This window comes from Psittacula echo (assembly GCF_963264785.1).
Source record: "Psittacula echo genome assembly, chromosome: 5".
In the NCBI taxonomy this organism is placed as follows: Eukaryota; Metazoa; Chordata; class Aves; order Psittaciformes; family Psittacidae; genus Psittacula; species Psittacula echo.
Genome location: NC_137739.1, coordinates 89,794,412 through 89,813,941, shown reverse-complemented (window position 1 = coordinate 89,813,941; position 19,530 = coordinate 89,794,412). Strand labels below are relative to the sequence as shown.

General features: G+C 58.8%; 1 protein-coding gene across 1 annotated transcript; it reads left to right on the top strand.

The window, feature by feature from the left end:
- Positions 1–3,214: 3,214 nt before the first annotated feature.
- LOC308220926 (ras-related and estrogen-regulated growth inhibitor-like) lies at positions 3,215–12,531 on the top strand (the record flags this gene model as incomplete). Its single annotated transcript, XM_080617561.1, has 4 exons — positions 3,215–3,311; positions 9,628–9,684; positions 11,345–11,418; positions 12,046–12,531. The coding sequence occupies 4 exons, from the start codon at positions 3,215–3,217 to the stop codon at positions 12,529–12,531; spliced, it is 714 nt and encodes a 237-aa protein (XP_080473687.1).
- Positions 12,532–19,530: the final 6,999 nt, after the last annotated feature.

The following is a 19,530-nucleotide window of genomic DNA, read 5'->3' as shown; positions in this document are numbered from 1 at the left end:
CTCATGTCCTGCCCCGGGGGGTCCCTTGTCTCTCTTGAGCTAAAAAGCAGCCCTGTTATGAGGAAGAGGAAGGGAAGGTCCCCGCGGGGCCGCCCGGAGCAGGCAGCATGCGGCCAGCCCCGGCACGAGCTGCTCCCATCTGGTTCCTCTCTCCCTATTTATAGAACATGGGAGAAGCGGCGGGGATCAGGATCTGTGTCCCTGCTCCCGCCACGGCTCTGCTTGGCTGGAGCCACGGCAGGGGCTGATGTCGGTGGGGTGAGGAAGGAGAGGCCCTGAAGGCTGAGAGCACTTCTCAGTTACATGATGGCTCTGCTATAGCGACCCAAAGCATGTGCACGGAGGGCAGCGTGACTTCAGCTGTATCCTTGGAGAGCATTCCCTGGTGGCCCCATCCAGCATTAACTCCCAAGAGACCTGCTGGCCACGGAGCTTGAGCACAGGGTCTTGTCTTGATGGGAACAACGTTTGCATGGTCATTAGTGGGTGATGGTTAAATGTGACACACGGGTTGGAAGGGGGGATCAGCCCTTTGAGGGGATGCTCAGGAGATGAACTAAACACTGTGGGACCAAAGCTTTGGAATACCTTGGTCCTTTTTGAGAACAGGGTGCAGGCTCCAAAGCCAGCTTGAAATTGGGTTGGTTTCCATCAGCGCCCTGCACCTTCAGGTCATCTAATGGCGAGAAAAGGGACCAGCTTTCATTTTATCTTCCCTTTCCAAATGAACAAAGCATCTCACTTCCCTCTCAGGAGCAGTGAAGCTCAGGTTGTTTTGGGAGCTCTCAAACCAGCCAGCGATCCAATAGGGATCCAGTTTGGACCACGAGCAGGACTCCTGTGATGCGAGGCTGCACCTGAGCTGGTTTGGTTCTTTGCGTTAGAACAGTGTTTTCCTTCCGCTGGGTTTGTGTTTGCAGGGCCATGATTCATGGGTGCCTTTGGCCTCTTTCCCGGCGCAGGCTCCACATCTCCAGACACCGGCAAGCAGGGAATGGCCTGACCACAGCTATGTCAACAGAAACCAGCACCTACCCCACCTCTTCCCCTGGCACTGCTGCAGGGGCCTGGTTACACTGGAGGTGGCTGATTCAGCGATTGCAGGTGATAAAGTTGTGTCTCCATCACACACCTTCCACTGGAGCAGCTTGCTCCAAGCCCCTGTGTCCAACCTGGCCTTGAACACTGCCAGGGATGGGGCAGCCACAGCTTCTCTGGGCACCCTGGGCCAGCGCCTCAGCACCCTCCCAGGGAAGAGCTTCTGCCTAAGAGCTCATCTCAGTCTCCCCTCTGGCAGGTTAAAGCCATTCCCCTTGTCCATTCCATGATGAATGTACCCAAAACCTGTATTAAAGAGGAGCAGGCAAGACAGAACTTGACTGCAGACATCTCATTTCCTTAGGAAATCAGGCTAAAAATAGGACAGGAACATAACGGAGCCTTCTTTCCCTTGTCACTCCCCAGCTGGGAATCAGCTTTTGTCCTGAAAGCTGAGTTTATTGCTCTTAGTCCTGCTTCTGGGCTCCAGATGTTGCCAGGCGTGGATGTGCCTCCCATCAGTGGTGAGTGGCTGATGTGCAGGAGGACCTGCGTTGGGGATGGAGGGAGAGCTTCCCATCTCCCATTGGAGATGACACCCCTGTGGGTGCTGCCTGTGTGCTCGGGTCTCCTGCAGGCACCCACCACAGGAATGTCTGACACATGATATGGGCTATAAATACTTTGGGTTCCTGTTACCCTGAGCTCTATCCAGGGCCGCACGGATGCGCTGTGCCCTGCTGTGAGCCAGGGCACCAGAGATGGTCATTCAGAGCTCCCTGTGCCAGGGAATGAGTAAAGCACGTGGAAAAGGGGCCGGATCCCGAGGGCAGGCAGTGACTGTCCCATATCCCTGGGCAGGTCTGTGCTGCTGGGTTTGCAGGGCTGGTGCCATCCACGCTGCACAGGCAGGCTCCATCCTGCAGTTTGCTGAGTGCAGTCGGGATGTTCCAGGTCTTTTCTCCTGTTTCCAGCAGGATGTGTCAGTGCCAGCACGCACCCGTTACACGTTACCTGTGCTTGCGCTTGTGCGTACACATGGACACAGCCCCGTGCTGCTGAGTGAGGCCTCACACTGGTATTTAACAGCCTCCCAGTGCTGCTGCACCAAAGCACGTGTAAAGCTGTGAGATCTGAGCACTTGGATATCATAGAACCATGGAATCAACCAGGCTGGAAAAGCCCTTCAAGCTCATCCAGTCCAACCATTCCCAGCGCTGCCAAGGCCACCCCTAACCCATGGCACTGAGGCCTCGTCTCCACGGGGTGTGAGCACTTGCAGGGCCGGTGCCTGCAGCCCTGCCCTGGGCAGCCTGTTCCAATGCCTGAGCACCCTCTGGGGCAGGAATTGTTCCTCAGCTCCATCTAAACCTGCCCTGGTGCAGCTTGAGGCCGGTTCCTCTTGTCCCATCCCTTGTTCCTTGGGAGCAGAGCCCAGCCCCTCCTGGCTCCATCCTCCTCTCAGGCACTTGTAGGGAGCCATCAGGTCCCCCCTGAGCCTTCTCTTCTCCAGACTGAACCCCCCAGGTCCCTCAGCCCTTCCCCATCACACTGTGCTCCAGGCCCTGCACCAGCTCCATTGCCCTGCTCTGGCCCCGCTCCAGCACCTCAAGGTCTCTCTTGCAGTGAGGGGTTTCAGCCGCTGGTTTGGGCAGAGCCAGGGTTCGCTCCTTGCCTTCTGCTGGGTGATGTGCGGAGCGTGTGGAGCCGCTCGGCTGGGTTTGGGACCACGCTGTGCCTGGAACATGGAGCGAGGGAAAGGCTGGGGCCGAGCCAGCTCCTGTCTTGTCCTCATTAACTCCGCTCGCACGCAGGAGCAGCCCAAGACAAGCCGTGATTTCGTGCCGGCTGCGGGGAGGCAGCCCCGGGCCCTGCTCCCCCCTTGGGAACCTGGTTTGGGACCGCTCCGCTCTTCCCTCGCTCTGCCCCGCTCAGGGCAGCAGCTCCTCGGGCCGCCGCTGGCGGAGGGGCCGGTGGCAGCCGCCGGAGCTGTTCGCGTGCGGGGAAACTGAGGCACGGAGCCCGGCCCCATCGCGGCAGGGAGGAGGAGGAGGAGGAGGAGCTGGGCACGAGCCGGGGACCGCCCGCACCGACCCGCGCCTGAGCCCGGCCCTCGGGGCGGAGCCGCCGGAGCAGCGCCCGCCGGAGCGGGCAGCGCCGGAGCCCCGGCCCCGGGATGAGCTTCCCGCGGCCCCTCCGCCGCTCCGTGAGCCTCAGCCCGGCCCGGACCCTGCGCCTCGTCGTGCTGGGGCAGAGCGCAGTGGGCAAGACAGGTAGGAAGGGGGTCCCCGGTATCATCCCCGGTATCGCACCCGATAACCCCCGGTGTCCTTCCGGAAACCCCTTCCTATCCCCCGGCATCACCCGGTGTCCCCTCCGGTTTCCCCTGCCCCAGGTCTTGTCGCCGGGGTCGAGCCCCCGGGGCAGTTCGGTTGCGCCGGGGTGGGGATGGAGGGGTGACCCTGTGGACCCGGTTCGGTTTAAGGGCACCCGGCTTGCCGGGATCCCTCGGGCTCTGCAGCGGGGGGCTCGTCCCAGGGCTCGCAGGAGCCGAGCTCAGGCTTGGGCTTGAGCTGATCCTTTGAGTCCGGTGCTCGTTTGCAGCGAGGGGAGGTTTGCGGAGCCTCCTGGAGCAGCGCTGGCTTTAGTTTCCCTTTAGGAAAACTCCCTTTCCCCGCGCTTTGCTCAGTGCTCCCACCTGTGGGGATTGGGATGCTGAGCAGGGAGCACCTGAGCTTTCTCCTTCATCCCTCTCCTGCCTGGGAATCACCCTCCCGCCCTTCCCGCTCCTCCATCCATGTGGTGAAGGCGTCCAATGCTCCCGTTCTGGGCAGCATCCAGCGTTCCAGGAGCGGGGATGAGAGGTGCTGGTCACTGAGGGGGGAAAGTTGGTGTCCTCGTGGGTCTGCGTTGTTTCCATTGCAGCGGGGCAGGGGAGCAGGGATGCCCGCAGAGCGTGGGGGACACGGTTGTGTCCTTGGACAGGCAATGTCCCGCTGGCTTCCTGCTCCATAGGGGAATAACCACGGCAGCGGTGACACCTCCGCCTGGCTCGTGGCCAGCGGCTCTGGCTGTTGGCGCTGTTGTGTTTCCATATACAGTAACCGGCGAGCTTCCTGCCCGGAGCCACTGGAAAACCAGGATTCCCTGATTGAATCAAAGGAGGAGACTCCCAGGTCTGGATAAGAGCCTGGCACTGGGAGCGCGGTCCAGCTCCAGGGGTACCCAGAGCAGGGGGGGTCCCTGCACTGTGTTTGGCTTCAGTGTCCCTGCGAGCAGAGGGAGCTGTCAGTGATGGCTGCACAGAGCAAAGCGCTCCAGCTCACGCCCTCCAACCTGAATCCATGAATCCCACCGGTGTGCAGCCGGCATCTGGGAGCTGTGGATCCCTCCTGCAGGCGCACGAGGGGCTGCTGTGCCTCCTCCGTAGGGCTGGATCATGCCGAGGGTTTTCCATGGCTCCCGGTGGTCGGGTGTCTGTGGGTCTGCCCTGCAGCGGCTCAGCTCCTCTGCGCCCTCAGCACTGTGGGTTTTGCTGTCCCTTCGGGCTGTGGTGGCGACACAGACCAGGAGATCGGGGCAGAGGGAGGGAATCGATACCCGACTCATGCAGAGAAGAGCCCAGAGCATGCCAGGAACCGGGAGCAGCCCCTTGGAATGGCAGGAACATGATCCCCTGCAGCACTGACGCGGGTCTCTGTCCCCTTGGGTGCCGTCCTGCACGTCCTCCCCTGCAAAGGGACACTGTGGCATCCCCACTGGGTGCTGTGCCCAAGGGCTGGGTCCTTCTGTCTCTGAGCCCCTGCATCCACTGGAGCTGGGGACCAGGACACCTCTTGGCTGGGGAGGATGGGCTGCGGGGGGCAGCTGGTCCCCAAGGCAGGGGGAGGAAGGGATGTGACACGTGGGGACCCCCTGTTTTGGGGAGGGGTGCAGGGGTTGAAGGTGGGTTCCATCCGAACCCATGCCTGAGCCACCGAGCTCCTGGTCCTGGCAGGATGGAGTGAACCCAATGCTGGAGCATCACCTGCGTGAGCTGTTCACATCCATCCCTTGGGAGGCAGAATCCAGGCTGGGAAAGCTGAGGGGGCCGAGATGGGTGAGAATCAAAAGGGAAATTAACATCTGGAGAGCTGCAAAAGGGGGGGAACGGGACTCAAACCCTCAATTCTCAGCAAAAGAGTTGGATTTTTGGAGCAGTTTGGAAATCTTTGTATTTCCCTCCGAATCTTGGGATCCTCCAAGTGGGTTTGGGTGCAGACCCATGGCTGAACCCTGTCGGAGGTTTAAAGACTTGGTCTGGGTGTAAATCACCTGCAGAGGCTGCAGTTACCTCCACCAGTGTGAACTGTGCCATCCCTCCGAGGAAAGCTCTGCTTCGGGACCACCAGCCAGAGCTGAATCGATGCTGGTCCAAACAGAATATGAACTTAACCTTCCAGCTTCCGGAGTCTCCAAGAAGAGCCCTTTCCGAGGTTACTTATGTTCACGATGGAGGGGAAAAGGCCCTGTATAAGGCTCACGGATGTGCCAATGTCTCTGCCCGCATCCGTGTCTCCGGCTGGCAGCTCCGCTCGTGTTCTTGTGCTCCAGCCAACTTTTAATCAATGTAATTGGCTCCTCTTCTCGCACAGCCCCGTGTGCTCCAGCCCTGGTGCCTGCCTGGTGAATGACACAGAGTCAGGTGCCTTCTAGAACCCGAGCCTGGCTTCCCTTGTGCTGCCCCTGCTGATGTGGTCACCTCCTTGAAGGTCCCTGCGGGATCCTTGGTTATCTCCATCGGTTATCAGTTGTGGTAGCTGGCATGCTTGTTCCATCAGATCCCTGGCTTGGAACCCAGAAGCAGCTTGGAAGGAGAAGGGATGGTGAATGCCCCAGGCAGGAGATGCTGGGGCTGAAGGAGCAAACAGCCTGGCTCTGGTTGGAATCCGTGTTCCTTGGATGAACACAGATCCTGCCTGGCTTGGTGTGGGAGTAGGATGTGGGGGGCATAGAAACGGCTTTAACCTGCCAGAGGGGAGACTGAGATGAGCTCTTAGGCAGAAGCTCTTCCCTGTGAGGGTGCTGAGGCGCTGGCACAGGGTGCCCAGAGAAGCTGTGGCTGCCCCATCCCTGGCAGTGTTCAAGGCCAGGTTGGACACAGGGGCTTGGAGCAAGCTGCTCTAGTGGAAGGGGTCCCTGCCCGTGGCAGGGGTTGGAGCTGGAGGAGCTTTAAGGTCCCTCTCGCTGTTGTTTTTCCCTGTTCCCACTCATTTTCCACCAATTTCACTCTCTGCTCCCATCACCTTTCCAAGCCCGTTCCAGCCTCTCCACTGCCTTTCACTCCCTGCACAGCCTGTTCCTTACCATCAATAACCCCGCTAATGACCCATTACGGTCATTAACACCTTCAAGGGCTTCAGCATCGCTGCCATCAGCTGTGCTCCCCCCAGCCGCCCAGCCACGGGCTTCTCTGCCTGCATCAGGGTGCATTTTCCCAGCAGCTGCACTGGCCAGATGTGATTTACCAGAGCCCACGCAGAGGGTTTAGCATCGAACCAGCACATCCGCAACATCAGCTCATGGATCAGCCCCCAGGCACCCGGGAACCCCTTTGGATTAGTTTAGACCCCGAGGTCCAAGCGTGAAGATGAATTTTGTGGCCTCCCCCTTTCCCAAGGCAGAGCGAGGTGTTCCTGAAACCACCTCTGAGAGGATGCTTGTGCTGCCGACTGTTCCCTCCAGCAGGCATCTCCCCTTCCTGCTGTGCAGGGAATTGCTGAGAGCCAGAGGAAAGCTCGCTCGGTCTGCAGGGCTGGAGAGCTGCTTCTGGGGATGCTTCTGGTCCTTTCCTGGTCCATCCTGTTGTGTCCTAAGGGCAATTCCCTGCAGAAAGATATTCCAAAGGGAGGGGGTCATAGAATCAACCAGGTTGGAAAAGACCTTTAAGATCATCCCGTCCAGCTGTGGACGGTGAAGGTGAGCAGATGAACAAGCCTTTGGCTTGGCTGGGGAGGCCTTCCCCAGCAGAAGGGCTCTTGGGAGTTGCAGTTGGTCTCTTCTCAAAACTGGCCCCTTCTCCTCCAATGCAGGAGCTCCTCCAGTGCTTCACTGGGGCAGGACCAGACCCTGCATCACCTCCTTTGAGGTGTTCTGGTGTGCGCAGCTTTTGAGCCTCCCGTTGTGATCGCTCTGTTCCTGTTTGAGCTCCATGGCCCAGAGCTGGTTCCTGCAGCGCTGCCCTTATGGGGCTAGCTCCTGAATCATCCCCGGGCAGCTGATGCTGCCAAAGCATCCGACCCAGAGCTTCCCTTTGGTCCAGGCTGAGCTGTGAACCCACATCCCCACCCGGCCCCTCCGTCTCTGCCACTTCACCACCACTATCATTATCCGTGCTGGTCGGGGTGACCCGTTCCAGGCAGGGTCTGTGCATTGTGCCCTCGCTCTGTTGTTGTTCCTTGGCTTTGCTGTTGTTCCTCCTTCCCTGGGAAAGCCCAGGAGTGACCACTTGCCCTCTGCAGTCCTCGGCTCCAAGCTGTGGGATTCCTTTCCCAGGAAAAGGAGCTCTCTCACCATCAGCCCCTGGTGTACCCTTGGGGGCAAGTTCTCTGCTGCTGCTGAACTGATGCAGCCAAGCACCACCTCCCAGGCTCTCCGGGCTCTCCCCTTCATCCCGAGCATCATCACAGCCTCCTCACAGCTCTCCTGGAGCTGTTCCATGCCGTGCTCAAGGCCTGTGAAAAGTCAAGTTAAAATGTGCCAGCTTTGACTGCTGCTTTCCTGCATCTTCCCATGGGATGCTGCTGTGCTCTGCCTGAAACAAAGCTGGGAACAGCCTGGTACCATCTCACCTGCTCTGACCATTTTTGTGAGCATCAGTGTCCCCTCGTCAGCTCCCTGTGCCACCCAGGGTGCTGGCACGGGCACCACAATGGTCCTGCTGCAGTGCCAGGGAGGCTTCCGCATGGTCCAGAGCAGGAGATGGGATAAACCCCGGCAGGAGCCAGGGCAGGGACAGACGCGTGTTTGTGTCCTTTTGGCCACATCGGGGATCTCTATCCGAGCTTGGTGCTCTGTCAGCAGCAGTGACAGGAACACTCCGGGTGCCTCCCTGCCCCGCTCAGCCCAGCAGGAATTCCAGCACCTCCAGATTGCTTCACTGCTTACAAAACCTTTGTTTTTCCTCCTGCTTCCCATTCCTGACCATTTGCCAGCTGAGCCTCAGCCCTGTCACCTGCCCTCACACCCCATAGAGACCGTGCACCATGGCCAAGGAGCCTCTGATTTTGGTTTACAGCCCCAGAGATGCTGCCCACCTCCAACAGGCGCCTGCTCTGGAGCTGAGCTCTGTGTCCTTCAGCCTGCAGCGAGGTGCTGAACTGCAGCACCCAGTGAGGAGGAGCCGCTGCCAGCCTGATGGAGCTCTTGGGCAAGCCTCCAGCCCCGCAGACCTCCAGCAGCCTGGCATTAGGGTGTAATTTGGGCTTCACATCTCCAGTCTCTGGTGCAGGGATGTGGTAATCGGATAACGGGATTGAACTGCCCCCACTGACGTGTGCGGCTGCTCCTGCCGTCCCTCGCCCCTGCAAGGAGGAAAAGTGGGGCCAAATGATTCATTCCTCTCGCTGATGCTGTGCCAGCGGATGGAAGATGGTGCCTGCCCCATCCCTGGCAGTGTTCAAGGCCAGGTTGGACACAGGGGCTTGGAGCAAGCTGCTCCAGTGGAAGGGGTCCCTGCCTGTGGCAGGGGTTGGAACTGGAGGAGCTTTAAGGTCCCTTCCAACCCAAACCAGGCTGGGATTCTGTGGCTTTCATAGCAGGGATTGTTTCATCCCCTGCATGGTGAGAGCTGCCAGGATGCTCCTTGCAAGGGTAAACAACGGTCCCGGCTTGTTCCCAGCATCCCTGTGCCGGGAACACGAATTCCTGAGTGCGGGCATAGCAGGAAGCTGATGAGCACCCAGGGATGGGCTGCTCCTTGCTCAGCTCCTCCTGGTGCCGGGCACCTTCCAGGGCTGGTTTTGGCAGCACATGGCTGAGGTGAGGGGCACCTCTGGGTCTGCTGTGCCCTGTGCTCCTCCAGCTTTGGCTTTCTGATGAGCCCCATGGGATCTGGTGCCAGCACCTCCCTCCCTCGCTCCCTGCTCTGAGCCTGGGTCAGGTTAAACCAACAGTGCCCAAGTTCATGGGACCCATCCAGGCAGTTACAGCACCAGCACCAGCAGGGCCTGACCCAGCACCGAGTGCCCTGTGTCGAGCTCATCAGTGAGGGCATCACTCACCCGGCACGTGCATAAATCAGTGCAGGATGAGCCAGGAGATGCAGGTTATGAACCCCCCCGTGCAGGTGTTTGCTGCTGACAGCGAGCAGGCAGCTGAGGGCAGAGGTGCTGGGCAGAGGCCTCTTCCTCTGCCTGGAGCATCCCATCTCGTGCTGGGTTTTGGTCCTCGATGCAAACGTTTGCAGCATCGCTGCTGGGGAGTCTGCTCCTGGTGCCCACATGGAGCCTGTCCATGAGGCCGGGGCAGGTCTTTGCTCCATCCCTCACCCCAACGAGCTGCTGGTTCTCTGCAGTTTGACCATCACTGGTTTGTTGTGGTTTTTTACAGCGCTGACCGTCAGGTTCATCACCAGGAGATTCATTGGAGACTACGACCCAACCCTGGGTAGGTGAACCCTTTCCCTTGTTGCTGCTGCCACTTGTCAGCGCGGGGACCCCAATGCACCCAGTTCCCGACAGAGCCGACCCTGCACCATGTTCACTGGCTCTTGCAGCCCCTTTTCCTTCTCTGTTGGTTTTGTTAAGGCAAAACCCTGTTGGGGTGAGCCATTGGCATCACGAGGAAGCGCCGTGTGCTTGGCCATCCTCAGCAGTTTGCTGGGAGGTGGCTTTAAGGTGAAAGAGGTGTCTGAGCCTCTGGGGCAGTGGGAAGGGCCTGCCTTGTCCCCTGGGTTTGCATCTGGGTTTGAGGTTTTGGGGTGCTGAAGCCACATCCCTGCCAAATGTCCCCAAAGCGCCTGCTCAGGGGCTGTGCATCCTCCTGCCACTTCCGCTGCCACCCACCAGGGTGGGAATTGGGGAATTCTCTGTTGTTCCAACCCAGCTGGTTCCGGGGAGCCTGAGGAACGGGGCTGGTTTCAAGCACAACCCCTCAGCCACTGCCCTGTCTGTTCCATCCCCTCCTCACTTGGTGCCATGAGCACAGTTCCCCTCGAGCACAGTTTGTTCTTCCTCTCTGCCTCCTGTTGTGCTCGCTCCATGCGATGTGAGGAACCACAGAGACCACATGTGCTTGTTCCTGGTGCTTCTTGTGCCAGAGGAGAGGGAAGGTGCCTGTTTGTCCCATAGCGGCCAGATGGGTTCCTGCCCTGTCGTGCCTGGCACATGGGCACAGTGTGACCAGGCTGCTCCATCTGCCCGAGAGCAGCATCCTGTGAGCATGTGGTTGCCAAGCAGAGGGATGGGGCTTTCATTGCTGAGGATGTTAGTGAAGCTCGAAGGGGTTTTGTGCTCCAGAGCTGCCCAGGTGCCACCAGCAGCCGCTTTCATTGCTTGGTTACAAAGGAGCCGCTGCTTCAGAGAGCTGCTGCTCAGTGCTGGATGGGCAAAGGGCTGGTGAGGAGCATGAGTCCTCCATGGAGAGGAGCTTCGGAGAAGGGATGCGGGGCCAGGCCAAGGGGAATGGCTTTAACCTGCCAGAGGGGAGACTGAGATGAGCTCTTAGGCAGAAGCTCTTCCCTGTGAGGGTGCTGAGACACTGGCCCAGGGTGCCCAGAGAAGCTGTGGCTGCCCCATCCCTGGCAGTGTTCAAGGCCAGGTTGGACACAGGGGCTTGGAGCAAGCTGCTCCAGTGGAAGGGGTCCCTGCCCGTGGCAGGGGTTGGAACTGGGTGAGCTCTCAGGTCCCTTCCAGCCCAAACCAGGCTGGGATTCTGGGATTCTATGAAAACAAACCCAGCTTCTCACCCTCTCCTGCTGATCTCCTCTTCCCTTGCAGGAGCATCACTTCGTGACCCCTTTTGCTCCAGCACTTAGGTCACTGTAAACTTTTTATTTCCAGCAAGGCAAAATCCAGCCGGGTGCTGGCTGGGGCTCTGTACCCATCAGAGCTGCTGAGCTCAATGCCATGGGCACAGGATGGCCCTTCCCAGGCATGGGGACAGGCTGAGGACCAGCTCAAGATGTGCCCTCACAACAGAGGCCGCAGGGGCTGTGGGTTGCAGCAAGTGAAAATCAACTTCTCCAGCACAGCACGGAGTGCACCCAGGTTCTCATTTCCTGCCTGGGGCTCCTCTCACACAGGCTTCTCTCTCTGTCCTGCTCCAGAGATGATTTACAGACATGTGGCTGTCATCGATGGGGAGATGGTGCACTTCGAGATCCTCGACACCGCGGGACAGGTGAGCTCCTGCTGCTCCTCACAGCTTTACTCTGCTGCAGCCAAATGTGGCTGCCCCATCCTTGGCAGTGTTCACGGCCAGGTTGGATGGGGCTTGGAGCAAGCTGCTCCAGTGGAAGGTGGCCCTGCCCGTGGATGAGCTTTAATGTCCCTTCCAGCATAAACCTGGCTGTGGTTCTATGGTTCTGTGTTCATCTTGGAAAAAGGATGCTTTCGAGAATGCAGTGTCTCTAACATCAATCCCAGCGTGTCTTCAGCAGAATGTTTCCCCATTCCCAGTACTGACTGAAGGAGACACGAAGCACTGGGATTGGAGCAGGGGAGAGCCCTGTGCTGGCTTCCCATGTGGCAGCATCCCTGCCTCTGGGTACCCACTTTAGCAGCACCAATTCTCCCTTTCCCATATCAGGATGGGGCTGATCACTGTCCTCATCTTTCACTTTGCTCCCCCCATCAGATCCCAGCCCTACCCTTACCCGAGTGCTCTGCACATCGCTGCTGTGTGCAAGCCCATGGCCAGAAGCCTTCAGGGAGGTGGTGATGACCCCCTGGAAGGTTTCTGGGTTCCATCCCGCAGTGTTGGCGCAGGGAGGTGTTTGGGGTTAACAGGAGCTTGTGTGCCCGGCAGGAGGAGGACTCGCTGCAGATAGAGGAGAAGATCAAGTGGGGCGATGGCTTCGCCGTGGTCTACTCGGTGACGGACAGATGCAGCTTCGACGAGGTGATGCGGCTCTGCTTCCTCATCAACCACATCCACTCGAGCCCCCGGCGCAGCAGCGCCAGCGAGCAGCCGCCCGTCGTCATCGTGGCCAACAAGAAGGACCTGCAGTTCGACCGGATGGTGTCCACCGAGGACGGCGAGAACCTCTCCAAAGCCCTGAAGCTGCCTTTCTATGAGATCTCCACCCGGGACAGCTACGAGGAGCCTGTGGCCGTGTTCAATGCCCTCTACCAGGAGCTCATGAGGCAGGGGCACTTCTCCCCGGGCTCCTTCAAGAGGAGGACGGTGTCGAAGCTGATGGAGAAGATCCCAAAGATGCAGGCGAGCTCCACCTCGCACTCAGCGGGACGGAGCCTCAGCTTTAACTCCTTCAGGGACTACATCCCCGAGTGAGCCGAGGTGCGGACACAGGGACAGGCCTTATCCTGCTGCTTCAGCCCCTGGGCCGAGGGGCAGCTCATGGGGCTGTGCTGGCTCCAGGAGGGAAGGGTTAGAGATGGGGAGGGTGGGATCTGGGTTCAGCAGCCTTTGGAAGCCTGTTTGCACAGACAGGCTTTGTGCCTGCAGGGACGATGCTCTTCACCCATCTTTGGTCCCTCCTCCTCCTCCTGCCCAGCTGAAGTCAGCAGTGAAGCTGGTTCGTGGTGGCTTCAGCAGTGTTGGGTCAGCCTCTGGAGGCTCAGCAGTGTTTCAGCAGGGATCAGACCCTGCACAGACACATCTTTGCGGGTTTCCCCTCTCCCCTGACACAGCTGGGTCTGTTTGTGCCCTGGGGCATGCACCCACAACACTGGGGTGACCCCAGCGTGGCTCCAGCTCCAGGGCAACCATCGGCCATCCCTGCCTTGGGGATCATGGTGGGAAAGATCCCCTGGATGCTCAAAACCTTTCCCGTGCCGGGGGATGGTCGGTGCCCACATCCACCCTCCGTGCCCAGACTCACTGCTCTGGTCAGCGGGTGGCGGGGGCAAAGCCACGTCCCCATGGTCCCCACAAGGAGCCCATTCACCCTCTGCAGCCACCAGCATCCATCTGCCCAAGCCCAGCACCATGTTCCCATCCCCATTCTCCCTTGGGCTGTGACCTGAAGCCACTGCAGAGGGGCAGAGCTCCCATCCCCCTGCCTACGGAGGAGCTCCTCCATCCCCACTGCCCATGGGCTGTCACCAAGGGCGTCTTTAAAAGCAAACCAGGGATGTGGGGGGGGAAGCCTCTTCATCCCTTGCTGGTCTGGAAACCCAGTTCTCAACATTTCAGGCTCCTTCACTGATCCTGTAAGTACAATCCCTGCACAGGGCAGACGCTGATGCTCCATCTCCAGCTGGAGCCACCACATCCCCGGTGCTTTTCTGGGTGCTGCCTTTGAGCCTGCCCCTGTTTTCCATCTCCATCTCCACCTCACCCGGGCAGCTCGGCACATGGAACACACTGGATTGCTGATGCACGTTGGAACCTTAGGCTGGGATCACGCTTCTGCATCCGAGAGGAGCAGTGTTCCGGGGGCAGCTTCTCCTGTCCCTGCCTTTGCCTTGCACCTCTCTGTGGTGTGAGCAAACCCATGGGTGCCAATTTGAACCATGGATGCAGGGAGCTGAAAATGATGCTCCATGCAGGGACCCCCTTTTCTGCTTAATTGCCCCATTCCCACATGGAAAACCACTGTGGGCTGGGAATTTGTCTCTGCCCAGCGCCGGGGCAGTAAAGGTGGAGGGAGCAGGGCTTGCAGACAGCAGCATCTTCTCCCTGCAGCATCCTTTCCCTCCATCGCACCCGATGCTGGGCGCTGCCGTGGGGGTGCATGTGCAGGATGACCTGTGGGGTAACTCCGTGTCCCCCCATAGTGACCTGTCACACCCTCTGCTGCTGCTCCTGTGACAATAAAAGCCATGTTGGCAACTGCCAGCGATGTCTCGGGCCTGCCAGTGTGGGGTGGGGAGTTTTATTGTGCTCTGTCCCTTTTGGGGCAACTGTAAAGGGTGCAGGGAGGGGAAATGCAACCTTTATATTAGGGCTGGGCATCTCTGTTGTCATCTCTCTGTCTCCTATGGAGCCAGGCTGAGAGAGCTGGGCTGGGGCAGCCTGGAGAAGAGAAGGCTCCTGAAGGGGAGACCTGAGAGCAGCTCCAGTGCCTAAAGGGGCTGCAGGAAACCTGGAGAGGGGCTTGGGACAAGGGCCTGTAGGGACAGGCCAAGGGGAATGGCTTTAACCTGCCCGAGGGGAGACTGAGCTGAGCTCTTAGGCAGAAGCTCTTCCCTGTGAGGGTGCTGAGGCGCTGGCACAGGGTGCCCAGAGAAGCTGTGGCTGCCCCATCCCTGGCAGTGTTCAAGGCCAGGTTGGACACAGGGGCTTGGAGCAAGCTGCTCTAGTGGAAGGGGTCCCTGCCCATGGCAGGGGTTGGAGCTGGAGGAGCTTTAAGGTCCCTTTCAGCACAAACCACTCTGGGATTCTGCTTTGAGTAGTTTACACCAAGTAACACAGGTTTCTGCATGCCCAGCACTGCACTGGGCTGGAGCTCCAGGCAGCGAGGAAATCCATCGCCTTGGACGAGCCTTGGGGACATCAGGGATTTAAGCAATATCCTTGAAGACACCAAAACCTCCATGGCTTGGCAGAAGGCTGGAGCAGACATTCAGCATCCCAATGGGGTTTAATCCGCTTGAGCTGGACTGTTATCACAGCCCCATGCTGCTGGATTTGGGGTCAGAGGCTGTGGCTGCCAAGGCACAACCTGAGCCCTGCAGCAGAGTTCAGCTCACTTGGAGATGCCATAAACCCCTGAAATGAACCCAGACAAGAGCCCCGCCAGTCCTGGCTTCCCCTTGGACCGATCCCTGAGGATTCAAAGCCCCAAACTGTGCTCTTGTGGTGAGCAAACCAGCAGCCGCAGCGGCACCTCCCACTGCTGGCGCCCAGGGGTTTCATCAGGGTGCTGGAAAGGAGCAGTTCTAAACCGGTCCCTTGGCCTGACCCCTCGACGGGGTTCATTTCACCCCACGGGAGGGGTGCGGGTATGTGAATGGAAGTGGGATTTAACGGAGCCCTTGGAGAGCAAGCCCTTGGCTGCACGCAGGCAGCCCCAGGGCACGTCTCTGGGAGCTGTGAGAGGGGCAGGAGGGTCCGTGTGATTCAGAGCAGGGAGGGGAGGTGGGATACGCGGCTCCCCAGGCTGGGATGCTCCGGAGGAAGCCCCAAGCACACACCTCAGCTTCACACCCTGCTGGGAGGTGCAGGGAGGCGCCTGGTGCTGGGGCGGGCAGTGAGGGAGATGGCGATGGCGATGGTTTGTGTTGGAGGGACCTCAAAGCTCCTCCAGCTCCAACCCCTGCCACGGGCAGGGACCCCTTCCACTGGAGCAGCTTGCTCCAAGCCCCTGTGTCCAACCTGGCCTGCAACCCGATGAGCGGGAGCGGAGCAGCCTGTGCGCAGGAGCAGCATCCTCCCCGGCCCGGGTCCGCGGCAGCAGCGCGGCGCCGCGGGGATCCCTGCCCCGAGCTCGCTCCGGCGCTGGGTTTATCCCACAAGGAATGCAGGGAGGTTTCCCAGCCGGAAGCCTCGTGTGGCCGCTGCTGCTTCCAGGCGCAGCCCCTGGGGGGCCGGGAGGCAGCTTGGTCCTTGCTCACCGCTGGAATGAGCCAGGAGCCTCTTTGGGATCAGGCTCAGCTGCATCCAGGGAGGCCGAGGGGCGGCCCAGGCTGCTCAGTGCTAACCGCTGACTGCTGGGAGCCTGCGTTGGTCTCCCGGGGAGTTTCCCCACTCCGGTATAAAGCTTGGCCGTCAGGGGTGGAAAAGGTTTATCGGGGAGGGTCACCATTGGGGGTGATGAATGGGGACACCCCCATGAACCCTAAATGCTCATGGTGGGAGTTCTGCAGGGCTCATGCAGAGAGGAGGAGGAACAGAAAGAGGAGGAATGAGAAAAAGAAGAGGGAGGAGGAGGAGGAAGGTCTCTGCCTTCCCTGTAGCTTTGGAGGCTCAGGGAGGTGGGTTAAAGCCAGGTCCCTGAAGAGAAAGTGCTCTGAGCTCTGTCCTTGGATGTGTTGCAGCCCCTTGGTGGTGTTTGGTTCTGTGGGGCTGCAGCCTTCCCCTATCTGAGAAGGGCAATGCCACTAAGGTAACACTTAAGGGGATTTCGGGGTGGAAGCCAGGGGTGCGTGGTTTGGTTTGCCCTGGAGACCCCTGATGAATCCCCACCCTTACGGAGGACCAGGCTTCAGGGCTGCTTAATGCTCCATGCAGGAAGGAGAGATTGACGGAGCTGGGTATCCTGTACTGATCCTCTGGACCAATGCTCCTGTGAGCGGATGGAAATGCCACCCCTCTGGGGACATGTGGGTGCCCAGGAGGTTGTTCTGCACCCAGGGGCGGCTTCAATGTCTGGGCTGTGATGGCTCAGCCCCTGGGGAGAAGCTGGAGAGTTTTGGTCTCCTCATCCTGAAGGCATCTCCAGGGCAGTGATTTAATTTGGCAAGGCTGCAGGCTGCAAATGTGCTTACCAGATTGCTGGGAAGCTTGGAAAAGGCAAGTGAGCCAGAAACGTCCTTTCCCCACAGCTCCCTGGCCTGCTGCTCACCACCAGCAGCTCCCTAGCATGCCAAGCCTCCTTGTTATCCACCCTTAACCCTGTCTGCACATGCCTATGCTGGAAAAGCCAGGGGAGAGGATGATGCGTGGGCTGAGATTGGTGCCTATAGCTTTAGCTTCCCCCTGTGTTGCACTTGGGTTGAGCCCTCCTGAGTGACAAGGGGCAGGAGCTCCTTGTGCTGATGCTCAGGTCCTCTTGGTACCTGCTGCTCTGCTTACATACCCTATGTGGGCTTGGAGATCTTACAAATTAAGGCCACTGTAGGGCTGGGACTCAACTCCAGCAGCCAAAGCCTTGCTCAGAAAAATAAACCTGTGCTTCGATGGGGATGGTAAAGCTGGATTCAGCAGGAGACGGGATCACCTCTTAGCAAGGTGCACAGAGAAAGCCTAAGAGGTGAGGTGGAGCTGCTTCCTCTTCACAGCTGCAGCCTTTATCATCAATCTTGTGCCTTTATTTGTGTATATGTATGTAAAATAGAGGGTTTGGGCTTTCTGAGGGCTTTTCCTGGAGGAGCAGTGTGTGGATCTGGCCTCACTGCAGCCCCAAACCAGTTAGGGGGTGATGGGCAAAGCAGAGCTGCTGGCAGCATCTTCCAGGTCCTGCTTTTAGACACCCAAACCAAGCGCAACCTCTCCCCTAAACCAAAGCTATTCACTAAGCTCACGGAGCTTGTCTGGGTGATGCAATGCTCCCTGTGTTAAGATGCCCATGTTGGGTGCCTGGGGGCTGCTGGGTCTGCGGGTGCCGGAGGGCAAGAGCCCAATCCAGGTGGTTTTCCTTGGCACAGCAGCTCCATCCCAAATCATCAGTTTTAGGGCAGTCTCATGCAGTGAGCGCGGTGGCTCAGGGGCTCGGTCCCTGTCACCTCCTCATCCCCCGGTGTTCCCTAAATGTCAGGGTTTGCCTGGGGTGAAAGCAGGGACAAAGGCGGCTGTTTCCTGGTGCAGGGGACACGATGGGGTTGGGAAGGGACAATGCCTGAGCGGCTCTTTCCAACCACTGTTGCTATTTCTGTGCCCGTGTTTTCAATGCGAGTCCTGCTGCTCGTTTATTGCTGTTATAAATAGCTGTGGAGCTGCCTGGGAGTTCATGGAAATTCGGGAGTGCTTCCAGGGGGAATCTGGGGCTGAGATCTAAGGGTTTTGGAGCTACATCCCCCTTCTTTCTCCCTTGCTTTTAAGCTATTGTATAGCTTAGCTCTAACAGGGAGCAAAGAAGAGAGTTTTAGCACAGCCAAAGGCTTTTGCTGGCCCTGAAAGGAAAAGCTGGGAACTGCAACGAGGAGAAAAGCAAGAGGAAAACCCCCTCCACAGCCCCAGCTGCCTTGCTCCTGGGTTTCATTTTTAAAGCATCACCTCCAGGCCAGGCAACAGCAGATGGGCCACGGGCAGGTACCACAGTGGAGGTGAGGGCAGGAGGAGGGTGCACAGGATAACAGAGTGGTTTGTGTTGGAAGGGACCTTAAAGCTCCTCCAGCTCCAACCCCTGCCACGGGCAGGGACCCCTTCCACTGGAGCAGCTTGCTCCAAGCCCCTGTGTCCAACCTGGCCTTGAGCACTGCCAGGGATGGGGCAGGCGCAGCTCCTCTGGCATCGCTGCTGTCAAGCTCTGGGCAGTCTGCTTTGGCTCACGCTGTATCTCCTGGCCTGTGCGTACAGTGGGGTTTGGGTGCAGGCTTTTAAGGTAACGTAGGATCCATCCCCACTGCAGGAGCTTGGCCAGAGCCTGGGGGATGAGGCTGCTCCCTCAGGGAAGATCAAGGAGAGACGCCAAGTCCTGGAGGCTCTTTGCTGCTCCAAGAGTTTCCTTTGTTCTGGGCCAACCACACATCTTTCTTCTTTCTCTTTTCTCCTTTCTCTCTTTCTAATGATAATATTTAAACCCATCCAAACCGGGCTCCTCGGTTCAGCCTGGCTCCACCACTGGGGAGCTCTGCCTGCCCTCACTGGGGCTTTGAGGCTGCAGGAAAACACTGATGCTGAGGACTGGTCCTCCCCGAGTGCAGCCCCTGCTCCTCACCTCGCGTGCATGGAGGATCCCTGTGGATGCTGGTGCTCTGCTTTTCCAGGCAGCCTGAAAGGTAAGGACACGGTTTGTTTTCAAAGGATGTATGTGATGTGCAGGGCATAATGCAAAGGCAGCCGTTCCTATGGGCTGCTCAACCTAAATCCCAGTGGGAACAAGCCTTCCTCCCTGTTTTCTGAGTGTTTTGCCACAGTTTTGATTCCTGAGCCCTGCTTCTTGATGCTGGTGGGTTACATGTATTCCCAGGCACCCACCGCATCCTTTCCCTGGCACCAGCAGCCTATGGGAGCTGCATCCACCACCCAAGCCAAAACTCTCCAGGTTTGGGATCGAAGCCCTTTGAAGGTGACTCGGACATTCCATGGGATGTAAAATGGGAGCCTCGGGGTCTTTTCAGAGCTGCAAAGTCAGGAAGGGGGAAAAGATTCCCTATTTTGCAGCAGAGGAGACTTAGAGCTGCAATAAACCCTCAGCAAGGAGGGCGGGCGCTGGCTTGCTGGGGACCCCATGAACCACCCAAAATGTGTTTTCCTGCTGGGGCTGGTCAAGGAGAGGTGGTTTTCCTTGGCACTGTGAGGAAGATGAGGTGGGGCTTTGAGCTGTCTGTGGGAGCCGGGTCGTGCTGTGATTTGGGATGGGCAGGAACATTGACAACACCACTCCTCCCCTCCAAAGGGTGGGTGGAAGGGAGCTCAGCCCCAAATCCCCCAGTGCCTGTTTGCAGAGCTGGTGGGGGGCAATTCATTGAGTTGCTGGAACCTCCAGCAGGATTCTCCCTGGTG